This window comes from Protomyctophum bolini (genome assembly GCF_963924005.1).
Source record: "Protomyctophum bolini genome assembly, chromosome: 20".
NCBI classification, from domain to species: Eukaryota; Metazoa; Chordata; class Actinopteri; order Myctophiformes; family Myctophidae; genus Protomyctophum; species Protomyctophum bolini.
In genome coordinates this window covers 9,267,208-9,284,870 of record NC_137881.1, presented here as the reverse complement: position 1 = coordinate 9,284,870, position 17,663 = coordinate 9,267,208, and the positions used below count along the sequence as shown (strand labels likewise).

General features: G+C 42.1%; 1 protein-coding gene across 2 annotated transcripts in view; it reads right to left on the bottom strand.

Moving 5' to 3' along the window:
• The window catches only part of LOC308335620 (glucosidase 2 subunit beta-like), a 182,357-nt gene that overhangs the window by 8,759 nt on the left and 155,935 nt on the right, over nucleotides 1–17,663 (bottom strand). For both annotated transcript variants that reach the window (XM_080792724.1, XM_080792725.1), the window contains one exon: nucleotides 6,251–6,350. In XM_080792724.1, coding sequence (XP_080648850.1) covers nucleotides 6,251–6,350 — 100 coding nt within the window. The remainder of the gene's footprint in view (nucleotides 1–6,250; nucleotides 6,351–17,663) is intronic.

Sequence of the window (17,663 nt, the reverse complement as noted above, 5' to 3'; positions counted from 1 at the left end):
TCAGCAAGCCTCCAAATTGATTTGAGAAGGCATTGTGCGTACCACCCCCAATCCGCAGCTCCGGTTGAACGCGCAAACCAGACACTTAAAAATAAATTGACAAAATTGATGGCGGAAACACAACTGTCATGGGTACAAGTTCTGCCTCTGGCACTGATGTTTATGAGAGGACGAACCCATGCAACACTCGGTCTGTCTCCTTATGAGATTCTAATGGGCCGACCAATGCGAATGACTAACACACCTTTCCCACAGAATAAGCTGACACTAATGGGAATAGATGACGAAATGATAAAATATTGTCTCGCACTGAACAAAGTTTTAAAGTCTATTCATTCCAGGGTGAAAGCAGCACTCCCAGAACCCAAGGAAGGTGTACTACATGACATCCAGCCAGGTCATTGGGTGGTGGTGAAGGACCTAAGACGGCAGCATTGGAATCAACCCCGCTGGCTCGGACCATATCAAGTGCTACTGACGACACCTACGGCAGTAAAGGTCGCTGAGAGGGACTCCTGGATTCACGCATCGCATTGCAAGAAGTTCAACCACGACCCATCCACAACACTACACTGAGCAGTTCGCAAGATGACGTCCAAACATGGATATGGATATGGCCCTTTCAAAATCATTTGTCTCACAATTGCAGTGGGCATCATCACATCCCTGTCAGTGTGTGTGTGGAAGAAGGGGGAAGAAGGGTTGCAACTGAAGAACCATGCAGAACCGGATATAACTCTGACACACAGTAGACCACGGCGGGACATACATCATCCAAATCTGGCCATGTCTATGATCACAGATTTTGCTCTACAAATGAATTATTCAAACTGCTGGATATGTCAACATATGCCAAAAAGCACCACCACCCCAATGGCGTTGCCCATTCCGTTAACAAAGGAGGAATGGTATCGATATAATTGGCAGGATTTAGGGCAGGACTACGATTGCTATACCCACCCAGAACACACCGAACTAACAGCACAAATGACTTACCCGGACAGCTACCTCAATCCCTACCTCACACAAAAGGTGTTGGCAGTCGTGTCAGCTGAAGTAAATAAGGGACATTTACCCATTTCTTTTTTGAATACCACCGACATTCTTAGGCTAGTAGCCTATGAGAAAGTAACCTCACAGAAGACATCAACATTTAAAATGAAGTGGAGATTGGAAGAAGGAGACATGGTGTTTAAAATTGACACTACACACGCACAAACCAATTGTTCCGCAAAGTCAAGATCCACAAATTGTATAATAACCGGTGTCAGCACTAGTCTTAAATGCCAATCAGAAATATTTTATTATGCTGATGAAGCCAAATTTCTGATTGGATTATTAGAATGTACAACTCATGTCTGTCATCCTCAGGTAAGAAATAATATGAATCTGGTCCTCCGAAGCTCATCAGTTCATCACACTCTACCTGTAGTTCCCTTACTCAATGTCTCTAACTGTTTTACTGGATACCATGGGCAGGTTGGGGTGAATGTAGGTGAAAGCTCTTGTGAAGGAAAAACAATGATGTACACTAATCTTTCAGCTCCATCTCGCCTTCCCGATCAGGTATACGCAATCTGTGGGGAGAGAGCTTACACACACCTACCTGCAAATAGTCATGGTTCATGCTACTTAGCTCATATCATTCCAATGATCAGGAAAGTGAACAATGTGGATATTCAAGCATTCTATTCTCAGCATGTGAGTAAGACAAACCGTGGGAAAAGAGAATTATCCTGGTGGCAAAAAGCACTAGGAGTAATTTTACCTGCTTATGGTGTTTACAATACTCAGAGTGAACTGCAAACTTTATCCACTGTACTAGAATCTCACATGAATGCATCAAATGCAGCAGTACATGCCTTGGCAACAGAAGTTAATGAAATAAAGACCATTGTTTTACAAAATAGAATGGCTTTGGATGTCATGTTAGCTAGTCAAGGAGGAGCTTGTGCAGTTATTGGGACAGAATGCTGTTCTTATGTATCCGATCCGACTCAGGCCATGGACAAGTTGAGTGAGGACACAAAGCATGGGCTAAATGAATTGCACAAGACTCAAGGAGGACCTTTCTGGGACTTTGTTGACGGTTTGTTCGGAGGGATAAAAAGCACACTGATGCGTGCATTAATCTCCATTGTCGTTGTAATTGTCGTGATATTTCTGATATTCATGTGTATATCTGTTTGCTTTAGAACTATCATGTCTAAACTAGTTAGCACCACGTCCCACATGATACAGCCACCATCACCTCCTGAAACGCAGTGGATTCCACCATTTAGTGAGAGTGAGATTGTATGATTTTGTGATTTTGTGCTGTGGGAAGGTGGGATGCAATATTATGGGAGAATGTAACAGCTGCGATTCCCGGACTGAGGAGTGATATGATGCATGAATAAACTGCAGTATTCATGTATTATGTCCTCTAAAGTTTGAAAGTCATATGCTGTATTCTACGCTAAACGTTTGAAACACTTTGTTTTTCTTTGTATTTTCTGCTATGCTTTATTGTTTTAAATTTGTTTTACATTATTGTTTGTTTTATTTTTATTTTATTTTGAAAGACATTTATTAAATTTCATGTCCACAGAAAGTTTCATATTGCCATGATGTCAACAACATTGTCGAAATCCATCTCTTTTTCTGTCGACAAAATTGTCGAAGTGGGGGAATGTAATGGGAAATATGAAATTGTGCATTCACACCACTAATTGTAAATTACTTATCCTGATGTCTAGTCAAACTGGGTGTGGTTCACACTGAGTTCTAGGCCTCTCCCATTCTTAATCAACCGTTTTCCCATATCAATAGGCTTTTGTTATGACCAAAGTGTCAGTGAGACAGTTCCTGGACTCCAGCTGTGTAGCAACACCAGCCCAGCCTCTCTTTTACTGTGGTCATGCTCATTCATCACAGTTTATTCATACCCATCTAAGTCTACTAGACTTCGACCACTTGTCATTCTAATTAGATTTGTCCCATTGTCTGATGTGGAGGCTACCTGTCTGGTCATGTGACCAACAGGTCCTCCTCCTCCTTTGAGTAAGACTGTATAAAATTGACATGCATGTATTGTTCTGGAGTTCAGTCATCCGACATGCTGGAAGATGGTTGTGCTCTAGAGATCTCTATTAAATTGAACTGAATGCCTCATATCATCTTGTCCTCACCTCATCTTTTTAGTTTAAGTGGTCTTGTATTAGTATAATTTCCACGACACACTCCACCGACTTGAGCATGGGATTCCCATTTGAAGAGAGGGCGGCCCGGCTCACTAAATGGCATGATTATTAACCATGCTACTGTATATTTTTAATTGAGCAAAGTCCTGAATAAGATGAAAATGGTTCTAACAGATTTTAAACATGTGTGGGGGCGTAAGGTTAGAAAGGAGTGAAGTTGAGGACAAAGCATGAAGGAACTGGAAGGAGCATTACCATAAACTCAATGAAGGCTGACAGGAGAGAAAGGATGGGGAGAGAGCAGCCCAGCTTCCCACACTCGGCTTTGGAGATAACATCTTTCTTTGACACACATTTTGCACACATTTTCACAGCGTTTTTGTAAAAAAAAAAAAAACAGATCATCAACAATCATGGGACTTCAATGCTTGTTCCAAAAATTGTTGTGCAAGTAGCGCTACTGCAATGTATTTATTTGATTGAATGGTTAGGTTTACATATGGAGCTGTTGCAGCCTGCTGTAAGGTTGGATGATAAGGGGGCAAAGATGAATGCCAGTGATCATTTGTTCATCACATATCCATTGGTGTTTTTTTATTAACAAAGACAAGGAGAAAATAGTATTTGATATTGTTAACAATACTGTCAACATGCATGTCACCTTATAAGTGCAATAAATCTACTCAAACCATCTTTGTCCTAGTCATTAAATAGGTACATAAATCATGTTTTAAGTAATTCTAGAACTTATTTTTGATCTGTATTACATGACACATAAACAACATTTTTCTATTGTCAAAGTAAAATGACAAAAAAAGGTTCTAACCTCATTATTTGAAACATAATCCATGTGAATATAATCAACAAACACCAGGCAGTTTTGAGTGACAGTCAGAATTCAACCAAATTGGTATAATATAGAATAAGCCAATCTTGGAGGTGTGCTATAACAGTGATGCTAAATAGCGATGACACATTGTCATTGTATCGATCTGTCCAAGTGTGGGCTGTTTTTTTTTAAACCAACTCAAGGTACTCATCTTCCAAAATAAGTATTCAATCTGGCTCAGTGATGTTATCCTCATGGGAAATAAATATACTGTGGGCTCTAATGTCTAATGTTACAAAATCATACTGGAATGTTGTTGACAATTAATGCAAGCTAACTGCAACAACGGTTGTGGAACTATATAACCTCCTGATTAAAGCTTTCACTCCAGGTGCAACCTCTCTACATCTTGACTCATGTTTGGGTGTAAGCTCTACATAAACATCAGATGCACATGAACTGTCTTGGTTCAATGTTTCTATTGTGCTTCTAAAGCAGCTCTTTGTGCCTGTCTGTGTCAGTCTGTCCTTTAACTACCTGTTTTTGATTAAAATTTTAATGCGATTGCAACACATTCATACAAGCCTTTCCAGTGCATCGAACAATATCCTAATATCCTCTGGTGACTCAAACATTAAATGTGAAACGTTGCCATGTCTTGTCTGTAATCTCTTTCACTACGCAATCCATGTAGTTCAAGTTGTGGGCAGGAACATCATGACTCAGTCCAAGCCTAATCTTTCAAGAAATACTTTCAATTTGCAATGAAAAGCTGTCAGCACAATCTCTGAATAGTTGAGCTGAGCAGGATGCAGCTGAACTTTTGGATTGAGGGGTCTAGGTTAATTTCCTGTTATTCAAGGATCGAAACTTTCCCCCCAATGTTAACAAATATATACAGTATATATATTTTTTAACTTATACATTCATATAACGAGATTTGTCAACGCCTGATTAAAGATTTAATAAAGATTCAATCTTAATAAAGAAACACACCCACGCATGCACACGCACATTAACTTGTATGTGACGCAAACCTAATCAAAGACAATCCCCTTTAAGTTGTCACCACTCACTTCTGAAGAAGTGTGTGGTTCTCCACACTTCTGAAGAAGTGTGTGTGGTTCTCGTTCTCCACACTTCTGAAGAAGTGTGTGTGGTTCTCGTTCTCCACACTTCTGAAGAAGTGTGTGTGTGGTTCTCCACACTTCTGAAGAAGTGTGTGTGGTTCTGCACACTTCTGAAATAGTGCGTGTGGCATAATTAAAATTGAGTAACCAACATTCAGGGCTTCCAAGCAGCAGCAGTCGGCGCCCGCCGCCCATGGAGGATGTCTGGGTCATTGTCTCTCTGTCTGTTTACCACTGACCTCCAGCTTCACACAGCCTGTCTGGTTTTGTATTTTATGAGGGCAACTAACACAGCAATGTGGGACTCTAGAGCCATCCCATTTCTTCACTACCAGTGAAGCCAGCTGGTGAATCAAACTCTAGCTGAAGTCAGTCTGGAGAAGGACAAAACATATTTTCCTTTTGGAACATTCTTTGGTCTCCGCTCCAGTTCTGATATAATTTACGTGATTGCATCGATTCTATCCTCAGTCAGCAAGAGCCGCTGTTATTTTCAAATACAGAATTGCTATTTTCACTTAAGAATAGAGATGCTATAGGGTTCATGTGGTTAAAACTGGTCATTGACATCCAAATAACAACTTCAATTTAAATTAAGTCAGGTCTATTATATCTGAGTTTGTTGCCTTCTATTGTGTATGCACATGAGCCACGTGTGTCTGTGAAAAACTCATGAACGTGCATTGTGCAGTGCACGAGCAGACAGGCATGGAGCTCACTAAAGGTCACTGCTAGTTCCTTCAGAGCCACGCCCATTCAGACCAAAGACGCAAATAATGAAGGCAAAGATGTTTCAAACTCAAAGTATTAATGCTTAACTATTGCTTAACTAATGATTAATAGTGTATAGTTATTATAAAGTGCGTCTGAAGTGAGTGGTGCTGTACTGTACTGTACTGTACTGTACTGTACAAGCCCTCCTCCCTGGCCTGTGTGTCTGTGTGTTAGGCTGTGCAACAGTGACACTTGGTGGTGAACAAACGCTATAACGCTATTTCCATGCTTGGACACAGCCGGGGACACAGGGACAGACACAGCCACACACATAGCCGTCTATAGGAGTGGTTTGCAGCACTCAAAAATGGATGTGAGAGATGCCCAGGTCTTACCATAGTATTCCGGGTCGGGCCTTGCCAGCAGGGTTCTCCACTCTCATACCTCATCTGACAATACAAGTTTCCCGGCGTTCCTGCCCAAGTGCTCCATGTTCTGGAATCAGAGGGAGGGGGTGGGATAAAGTCAAGTTCAGGTTAATTTAAGTAACAGTGCACTGCACATCCATTCATTCTAAACAGTTGTGAAGAACGAAACGCAAAGAAATATCTGCCATCCCCAAACACCAGGTATGCTAATTGGAAAACTATTTTGCCATGCAGAAACCAAGCGAAAAACAAAATGAATTCTTGCGACAAGGCCAGCACGGAGCTGCCCTCTGTCAGTGGCTTGCATTGGCACCGACACCGACGGTGGAAACGGAAATAATAATTACCGTTTGTCATAGTTAATTCTCTGTGTGACGGCACACTGGGGAGGGAAAAGAGAAGAACACCATACTACTGAACCCTGTGCCAACTAATTACATTTGCACCAAAAGCATTTCAGTGGAGCAATTTGACCGAGAGCATTGAGCCAGAGCAAGCCAGGGGTACCTGTGGCCATGGGCCAACACAGGGGTACCTGTGGCCATGGGCCAACACAGGGGTACCTGTGGCCATGGGCCAACACAGGGGTACCTGTGGCCATGGGCCAACACAGGGGTACCTGTGGCCATGGGCCAACACAGCAGCAAAATCTAGGAAGAGCCAAATAATGCCATTTGCTGATCTAATTCTAGCTGTAACTTTACTGCATGGAAAGTAACGCAACATTATAAATTATAGTACGCCGATTTTAGTAATAGTAATCGACAGTAAAGGGCCATTCACCACAAGCATGCGGTAACTATGACTAGAATGATAATTATGTGTGTCCACAATGAAGAACGATAATGTTCTGTAAACAGTGGCACCAAACAAATAGCTGTGAGAGCGCGAGATCTCTGCCTCTGCGCGCACACACACACACACACACACACACACACACACACACACAGATTTTTAATTATAAGGAGGTGAGATAGCTGTAGCTAGGCTACCTGAGGTAATGCCAGCTACCCTACCAGCAAGTGTCAGCTATTCATAATTGTCTCTCCCCATCAACGCCAATACTAATGATAAACTATCTCTGATTCTGAGTGCGAGTGAGATCGATTGCAATTCCCAGATTAATCTGATGGATTTTGATTGGCTGTTTCTGTAAGTTCATGAAAATGAAAGACTCTGCCACCCACCAGCATTGATTGGATTTGTAATACAACATTTAGAGTTATAATTAATTACAGTTACTGGTAGTTATCGTGCTTGGCGTGTCGTGTGGCTTTGTAAGCAAACAGAAGTACCTGTACTATGGGGGAATCACAAGCACAAACGTTGACTATACCCCTCCCTGGGCATAGAACAAAACGGCACATTGTTTTTTCATATATTTAGGATGTCCCCTTCATGAAATGGATTGTCCCAAGATTTACTTTTACTGCAACAGTCTTGAAATTGATCCATGAAGTGACTCACCACACAGGCCATAAAAAAAAAGCCTATCTGAAAGAGGGAGTTCCGAGAAAATCCTCCTGTCATATTCTACATGCCGTTTCCATGAAGTGATCACCACAGCAAAAAACACCTATCCTGAAAGAGGGTCAATCCTTTGTCATTTTCTACCTGCTGGTTGTTTTGACGTCATACTTACACAGATACAGCCATGTGCACGGGGTGCTTTTGTTGCTTGGGCAACAGGTCAGCTCCATATATGGAGATCTAAGGGTTTGAGGTCAGATGTAGAGTTGCTGGCCGACTACATATATGCAAATCTAGGTGATGATCCAGTCTTCTCCATGTATGGCTATCCATGGTTTGACGAGCTCAGTGTCGTGATCATACAGTATATAGAGACGGCCGTATATGGAGCCTGTCATGAGGCGTGACTGATGGAAGGGACGGAATGACTGGCAGGTTTTCATAGTAACCTGCGACCTATGGTCGCAAAAATCCAACTGAGAATGACCTTGTGAGGAGACATTAGGGTACATTGATTCTGACCACAGTAACAGCCACACACTGCGTTTGGATTTCTCTCGTTTCATGTTTCGGTGAGCAGAGAGATTAGGTTTCGCCTACTGTACATCTCCTGATAGATCCGTAGATTATAAGATTGCGTGCTTTCACTTCATGTAAAGGACGCTACAGTATGAAATCATCCTGTTCGTCTTCGGCTCTGCACCATATAAATAGGAATGCCAATGTGATGCCGGCCCGTTTACTTTATTTGTTACTTTGTTTTCATTCCTAATAACAACTCTACACGTTGTAATGGAACAAATTTAGCTGTGGAACTCTGAATCTGTCTTGAGAGATTCCATGACTGTCTGACATGCACGTCGGAGCCATGGCCATTGTGGGTAGCAAGATCTACATTACATGATGTCCTCCTTCTTACAATACAAAAAGGAGGATTTGTTCTTCATCCTGACAACTGGATGTTCCTGTCGTGTGATTCCACCCACCGCTGCATCTCATGTTACTTAATTTGATCAGAGCTGGGGTTTTCACCGAGACATCAAACAGAAGCAACCAACATAAATATTAAATAAAAGACACTGAAAGTAATGACAAAGACAACAGCCTCTTTTGTTATCCCTTTGTGATCACAGACAGTTGAAGACAGTTTCTGGAAGGTAGAAATGTAATGCAACAATGTATTTACATTTCTCTTCCTCCTTGTCAAGATGTACCCTCATTAGACCTAATGGAAGACAGCAACAGAGTTATTTTTTTCTTTTCTTTTTTGCAACCCATTTTTTCACCCAGTGTCAATTATCGAATGTAATCCTGGGCGCCACACTTCCTCTGCCAACCTGGGGGGGACTGACCTCATGCTTCCTTCTATGCATGAGGAGTCCAAGCTGCTTCTTTTCACCTGACAGGGGAGAGTTTCCCCGCCCGGACGTAGCGTGTGAAAGGAACACGTTATTCCGACCAGTTCCTTTCATCAGGTGTCCCGGCTGTCCAGGGGGAGGTAGTTTAGAGACCAGGATTACTGCATGTTGTTTGTGAGGGGTACCTACCCTAGGCAGGGGACACAGGGAGAACATGCAAACTCCACACAGAAAGGCCCTTTCACCAAAAGGTATGGGCACTGATGACACGGAGGAGAGAACACGCACCCAGGACTTTCTGTGAGGCGACAGCACTACCGACTGTGCCACCATGCCCCAACGTGTATTTGGGGAAGGGGGTGTCTCTCTATAGCCTTTACAGAATCCAGATACAGTGCGTGGCTGCCTTGAGGTTCCCGAGCATGGCTTTCCAGCCATGCGCAACACACTCCGCTTATTTAAGATGTCTGAACGGGTCAGTCAGAGGTGAATTGCTCACACAAGTGGAAGTCGTCTGGGCTCTCGCCTCTCGCCATCTCTTCCCTTCCAGGCTGTTTGATTGGGTTTTAGCACTCAGTTAACGCCAGGAGACCCTCAAATGGATTGCTGTCAGGGGCCTCAGGGCTTAACCCATTCTGACCTGAGACCAGATTCTAACGCACAGAAGAATGGTGGTTCTTTAACGCATTTTGACCTGAGATCAGATTCTAAAAAAGTAATCTAAATCCTGACAGTTTTCAAAAATAGCAGACCTACAAGCTCGTAGCGTGCCACTCGGTGGCGCGCAATGAGCTTGTAGATCTGCTATTTTTTAATAGCTAAAGCATAGCGTAATGCTAACACCAAAAGGGATTCCTGCCCAGAATGGCTTAAGACGTACGCTTGTATGTGACAGTTCCCTGGCCATTTGGACCAGTTGACCAGCTATAGCAATCCCTAGCGCGTCACCTCTATATAGCCCCACACCCCTGTTCTCTCTCATCCCTCTTTCTGCCTGGGTTCAGCTACTTGTCTTACATCCACTCTGGCTCCATCCACCAAGGTCTGCACCCCAGGAGGTAGCAACACGCCCTGCCACTTAACCCATTCTGACCGGGCACCCATTTTGGTGTTAGCATCATTTTATGCTTTAGCTATTGAAAAATAGCAGATCTACAAGCTCATATCGCGCCACCGAGTGGCGCGATACGAGCTTGTAGGTCTGCTATTTTTGAAAAATTCGAAGAACGACTGACATTTTTAGAATCTGATCTCAGGTCAAAATGGGTTAATCAGACCAGTGTGTGTCCAGTGGAAACCTCGTATGAATCTGATCTCAGGTCAGAATGGGTTAACCACGTGAAGCCCGTTATACCCTAGTGTCCCTATCCTGGGTATGTCAGAAAACGTAGCACACGTGTGTATATATAAGCGTACACATCAGAACCACTGCTTTTTTATAAAAAAAAAAGATTATAAAAAATAAGAAAAAAATTAAAAAAAAAAAAATATAATAAATAAATTAAACTGATTAGATTTAAAAATAAAAAAAAAAAAATAAAAATAAAAAAAAAATTAAAGTAAAATAAATAAAAAAAAAATAAAAGAATTAAAGAAAATAAAAAAATATAGTGAGAGAGTAAATCAGAACCACTGCTTTAACCACTTGAGGCCTAGTACACATCAGAACCACTGCTTTAACCACTTGAGGCCTAGTACACATCAGAACCACTGCTTTAACCACTTGAGGCCTAGGCCTAGTACACATCAGAACCACTGCTTTAACCACCCTATAAACACAAAATTAGCAGATCCACTATAGCTCGCGATGTAGATCGTCTATTTTTGCCATTTTTTGAATGCCGCGTTGAAAGTGTTTTAAGCTGTCAATATCACCATCTTCCTTCCTGCCACAACATGTTGGTTGTTCTGCTGCTCTCCTTTCAAACAGCTCCAGCAGGAGAGCCCGTTTTCCTGCCTGATGGAGAGCCTGTGAAGGCGCGCTGCCAAGCATTAGCACTCAGATCACTTACCATGCAGTCTAGCTTCTTTTGGAGTGGAAAACCAAACCAAACAAACATCTGTTGGTTTGGGTTTTTTTGCCCAATGTTGAAGGACAGAAAATAAGAAAACAGACTGGTAACCAATAGAAAATAAACCAGAAATACAGTAAGCCAACGTAATTAAAGCATATTTTAAATAGATTTGTGTTGTGGGGGGGGTGCATTTCCGTCTGAGCGGACATGACGGCAGGACTCATGAATGCAGACTTATTTTAATGATTAATGATGGGGAGATATTGAACACATGCTTTTTTGTGAGGGGGGCTTAAAATGCCGGGAATCTTGTTTACAGATGTCTGAGCTATGATTCATTGTTTGTCCGGCCTCCCCTAATGCCATAAAATGCACCTTCCATCACAGATAAACCTGTAATGGTGGAATATCTAGCAGGCTAAACCCATTATCCATACATTTGCGATGCACTGTGGGTGAGATAGTGGGTCTCAAAGAACTCCATCCCAGCGCCAGACATACCCTTAACCGCAGACATTAGGGAGTCAATCTCATTTGTTTTGGCCGCTGAATCACTACGGCGTGATTTCTACTGTCACACAGCATAGCAGATGGAAAAGTGATTTAATTACAGCTGGCGCACGTACACAAAAATACTGTTAGATACTGTTGCGGTTTCAACTCAATGACACCTTGAAGTGGGAGCATTAGAGGAGAGTTTGCGGCGAGAAATAAATGTGACTTTACTGAGAACGTAAAAGAATATCATTGATACAGTAAAACTACACTCAGGTCCGGGGAGAATATTAACCAAAGCTCCTTTCTGGCATTTATGGAATTGGAGAATATGAAAAAGATTCTTTTTTTGTTTTCATGGATCACGATGACGTTGTCTTGGAATCCCCTCATTGTTTAAGTGGTTTTAAAAATCTAATCCCCGTTAAGAATAATTCGCTTTTGAGATAGTTTGAAAGCTGATTACCTTTTTTTCTGTTCTTCTGATAATTTCACAAAGCTTATAAAAGCTCTTATTCTATTTCATTTAAAAATGATGTGACTTTGTTATAAAACTTCAACGCGGAGCTAATCCGGGGCGCCTCGGGCGGGTAAATCCCGCCAATCCACGGCTAATCTCGCCCTATGCTGAAAGAAGAGTTGGCCTCTCTGATATAGCCACGCATCAACCTGTCAGAGGCAATTAGCATTTACACAACTTAAACTGTGCTTAAACGCAGATACAGAGAGCAGACACAAATCTGGGCCAAAAGAGAGAGGGAGAGAGAGAGAGAGAGAGAGAGAGAGAAAAAAGAGACAGAGAACATGTGTGTGTGTGTGTGTGTGTGTGTGTGTGTGTGTGTGTGTGTGTGTGTGTGTGTGTGTGTGTGTGTGTGTGTGTGCGTGCGTGCGTTTGGTGTATTAGGTCTTAGGACCAGTGTTGATCACTGACGAAAACTAAATGGAAAACTAAGCTATGATGACTAAAATTAACTATTAAATATATTGACAATTTCGTAAAAAAAAGAAAACTAGACTAAAATGTTATAGGAAGGGACTAGTGGACAAGAGATCATCATCAAGTCATTTTGTAGAACGGTTGCATGCTGAAAATAGCAGATAGTAGATCGGCTATTTTCAGTGTAAAATCAGTCATTACGACGGCATCAAGGCCCGCCAAAATACATTTTAGTCGACTAAATCAACTGTACAGTATATTTAGTCGACTAAAATCTTATGATATTTAGTCGACTAAAACTAGACACTCTAGAACACTAAAACATTCCGGGTGGCTAAAATGTGACTGAAACTAAATCAAAACTATTGAAGAGACTATTACTAAAACTAAAATCTAAATGTGTATGTGCCAAAAACAACAGCACTTAGGACTTTAACTGTGGATCCCACAGACAAAAAGGAACAGATTGAGTGTCCCTCCCCTCAGACTGAATATAGATCGGTTCATCCGCCTTCAGTGTCATCACTGTGGCGCCTACTGTGTGCTCACTAGAAAGGAAACTAATGGGCATTATCATGGCTCACATGCACTGTGGGCAGGCCAGGATGAACGTGCATCCATGCAATACATGGATACTTCACACTGTACATGCATATCATGCATGTACAGTACATCGATACCAATTAAAAGGCTACATATTGTGTTGTATACGTCGTCAAATAGTGAATTTCTTTGCAGAATGTTCGCCTATTATGGTGGCTAGTGTGTACATGTGGTTAATATGTAATGTAGAGCCGTGTGTGTGTGTGCAGTGTGTGTTGCATGGTGTTCTTGGCATGTTTGATGTCCTGATAATAATGGTACCCTAAAGAAGACCTGAAGAAGTCCGTCGGAACGTTGGTAAAATGATTTTGTGAAAACAAAGAAAATTTGTCATAAGCTTCTATTTTTGCAAATAGGTGTCAGTTTTTAGCTCTAGGCTATACTTATGGAAGCATACAATGAGGCCAGAAATATAGGACCCTATACAGTATATGCCTTAGAAATGTCCTACACCCAATGGAGAGCATCAACTTAAAGCGACACCATCACATTATCACAATATGTGTATACATTTGTTGTAGGGCTGTAGTTATCTCCACCAGGATGGATACTGTACAGTATGTCGACCAATCTGCAAACTGACTGGAACAACCTTCCCCTTTCTCTCAGATCCGTGACCTCTCCTGGCTGCTGTTTCAAGTCACTGTACTGTATACTCTCAATATGCTTGTCCAGAAAGAGTTGGGGGGATGGGGGAGTGGGTGGGAGAGGATGAGCAAGCTAACTGTATCTGGACATGTCTCTATTGTCTATTGTCTATTTGTGTAACTGCACTGTACTGTATGCAATGTTTTTCCCTGTGTACGGGACCCCCTCTAAAATGAGATGCTGCATCTCAAGGGGCTATCCTTTCAATAAATTCTGACCATTCTGACCAACTGCATGAATGCAAAGAATGCCGTGCAAGTCATGACCATCATGACGATCAATCAACCCCAAATTTTAATCACACTAAACAACAGAAAACCCACAGCTTTCTTTTCACCACATTCAAGATTTAAGGAGTCATGTGACAATGACGGTCAAACAGGGTTTCGATGTTTGCGTGAAATTGGCTGCCTGAAAATTTCTTTCAAAATTTGTGGGAGGGGCCTTCAGTATTTCAGACCACAAAAGGCCATATATAATGAACGCAACATCTAATCAATCAACCCCAAGTTGGAATCGCATGTTGAGGGGCCTCTCTGTAGAGTACACCTCCAAAAGCACTTTTGCCTATAAGAAAATCAAAGAAGACATAATTTATGTGTTGCTTGTCAACATGTACACTGTATCATTGTATTGATATATCTAAAAAGCAAAGAGTATCTCAATCACTGACAACCAAATCCTGTGATACTGCCGCCAAGCCAGAAACACAGCCTGGCAGAGATATGTGCTCCACGGACTGGAGCACCAGTTTCTAATTCCATTAGAAGCCATCATACAACTTCTGTTTGTTTCTCGTGGAAGACCCTAGAGCCGTCCGTCTGTGAATGTGAAAACTATAACCCTTATTTACTGTTTTGTAGCCGCTACCCTGGGTGGCTGTGACATTGTCCTAGTTCACCGTGTTTACGGAAAAGTATAGCAATTCCAAAAATATGAATCAAGTGGACCGTAGACCACGTGGGAACGCCATGCCGGTCCATTACATGCATCATGGGAATTGTAGGGACATGGCTGAAACACTGGCTGCATCGTAAATATTGGAAAGGTGGTGCAAGGATGGGTCAACTATGGATAATTAATAGTAAGTGCCAGTCTTTATGTATTACCTCCTCCATGGTGAAACCTCACCTTGTGTATTACAAATGGCCAGTGTTGATTTTGGTATAGCAAACTTTCTATTTTAGTTTAGTCATAGGCTTTGGAATGAAACTTCATTTAGTTTTGGTCACATTTTAGTCACCTGGAATGTTTTAGTGTTACGTCTAGTTTTAGTCGACTAAATGTCATGCGATTTTAGTCGACTAAATCTACAGTTGATTTTCAGCATGCAACCAAGTGTAAAATGACGTATACTGGATCTCTTGTCCACTAGTCCCTTCCTAACATTTGTGTGTAGTTGTGTGTATTTGTTGACGAAATTGTAGTCTTAGTTTTAGTCATCCTATTAGTTTTAATTTAGTTTCCATTTACTGTAGTTTTTGCCAGTGAAGAAAAGGTAGTCAACGAACATTTTTCGTCTTAGTATTAGTCGACGAAATCAACACTGGTGTAAATCAGCCATGAGTGTATGACTCACAGCTGCAGTATGCTTTTCAGAGCTTTAACCCATTCTGACCTGAGATCAGATTCAAAAAATGTCATCTACATCCTGACAGTTTTCAGAAAAAGCTATGTTTCTATGTCAGTGGTTCTTCGATTTTTCAAAAATAGCAGACCTACAAAGCTCGTAGCTACTATGAGCTTGTAGATCTGCTATTTTTCAATAGCTAAAGCATGACATGATGCTAACACCAACACCATGATGCTGGATAAAGGCGCTATATAAATGCACCATTTACCATTTTACCAAAAGGGGTTCCCGCCCAAAATGTGTTAACAAGGGCAACGGGGTAGCATGTAAGTCCTCTCACTAGGCTGTTAATGCGATAATCATTTGCAGCATGAGACCTGGTCCCACCATAGCAGGCGTACCGCGCTGCAGCTCGGGATCCGTTGATCCTGATGTGGTGTGGCAACAGTACGGGAACAAGGGCCACACTCTAAGAGCAGCCCGGGCCGTGCCAAGTGCTGTCGACCTCTGCCACTCGAGTTAAGGTCATCAATTACGATAGCGCTGCTCTGAGTTCGAGTTCAGTCATCGTCATTACAGGCCCCAGCCTCCTTCAACTGCACCTGCAACCTTCAGCCATGCACCCAGTGTGCCTGGCATCGTAATAAATAATTCATACGCACGAGAACAAGTGAAGGGCACACACATGGTGGTCAGTCAGGGCGTCGCTTCCACCCTTGTCTGATAAGATGGCTATCCTAATTGGGCATTATTACGTGCGTGCTGATTTGTTATTTACGAGCGGTTAGAGAGACGAGTAATAGTTGGAGTTGATGATTTAATATTACTCATACCAAGGCACACTAGACTAGAATATAGCAGGGTATAAGAATAGAAACAAAACACCACCGGAGTTGTCAATCACTGACACCGCAGATGGCATGGGATTCAAGTGCAATGAGTGCTGGTAGATACTGGTATGGTGCCACGGCTCTGTTGGCTGATGCTGTTACGCGTGGCACATTTTGACCAATACATCGACAATCTAATAAAGGCTGGATGAGTAACATTTACTGCACCTTCTGTTTTTGCATTCCCCACGCATACATGCAGACCATTCTACAGAATAGATAGTTATAAAACGCACGCACGCACGAACGCATGCACACACACACACACACGCGCACACAGATAGGAATCAAGACCGATGTCAAACCCAAATCAGTATTCTGTTAACAGCTTACTTGTGCCTCATTAACGTGGGGTCTAGATGTTGCCATGGCTACTCAGCAGAAAGGCCATCGGGGGTTCACACAGTGTCAACCCTCCCCCCCCCCCGTCTACCCTCCCCACATACACACTCCTCCTTACCACTCTGTCGCACAAGAATCATTAGCACCCGTCTTGATTGGCTGATGAGTGTTGGGGGAAGTGATAAGCTTGATGTATACTTCGTTGTACGACGGCGTCATTAAACATAGACAGATATACATTCACACGGATTTCTTTATACCTCTAATATGAACGTACAATGAATTGCTTTAATAACTGATGCATTGAAGAGACTGAAATAGACCTAACTCTATTTGTATTGTTGGTGCATGGCAACTTCAACATGGAAATAAATAAAATAATACTTGCTGCCAAGGTTCTGTGGATGCGTTTAATTTTTTTGTGCTGAACATGTGCTCATATTTAGGTCGCAGGTTAATGAGCTCTCTGGTACGAGTAGCAGTCCTGTGAATATTTCAATTCAAAAGTTTGTGTTGGATAATGGTAGACTATTTGATGAAACACAACCGGCCATCTTACCATATCAGTTAATGGCAAGGTGCTAACGAGGTGCAACTTCCATTGGCAGCCCATTCATCCAAACAGAAAAGTCCCATCTGATTGTATTAAACAACGTAAAACTCACCAACATTGCAGCTGTACGGAAAGCTTGAATTATTCTCTTTCTATCCTCAAAGTGATTGTTTAATAAAAATCCACATACATGTTATGAGCTACTTTGTGTCCTTGCAGGTGATTCTTTTTCTGGAGTTTGGAAGTGCTCGTTAGATATCACTCAACTGCCCTGTGTGTGTACCACCTGTTTTGAATTAGCACATAATGCAGAAGAGGCAGCAGGACATTGCTTTACTGAAAACGAGTACTTCCAAACTCTGATGGAAACATGGCCGCGGTCTGCGAATGGGCAATAGACTCGCCCTTGAGGGCTTTATAAGCCTCTTCCACTCAAGGCTATTTGGTTTCAGACGACACTTAACCCATTCTGGGTGGGAACCCCTTTTGGTGTTTT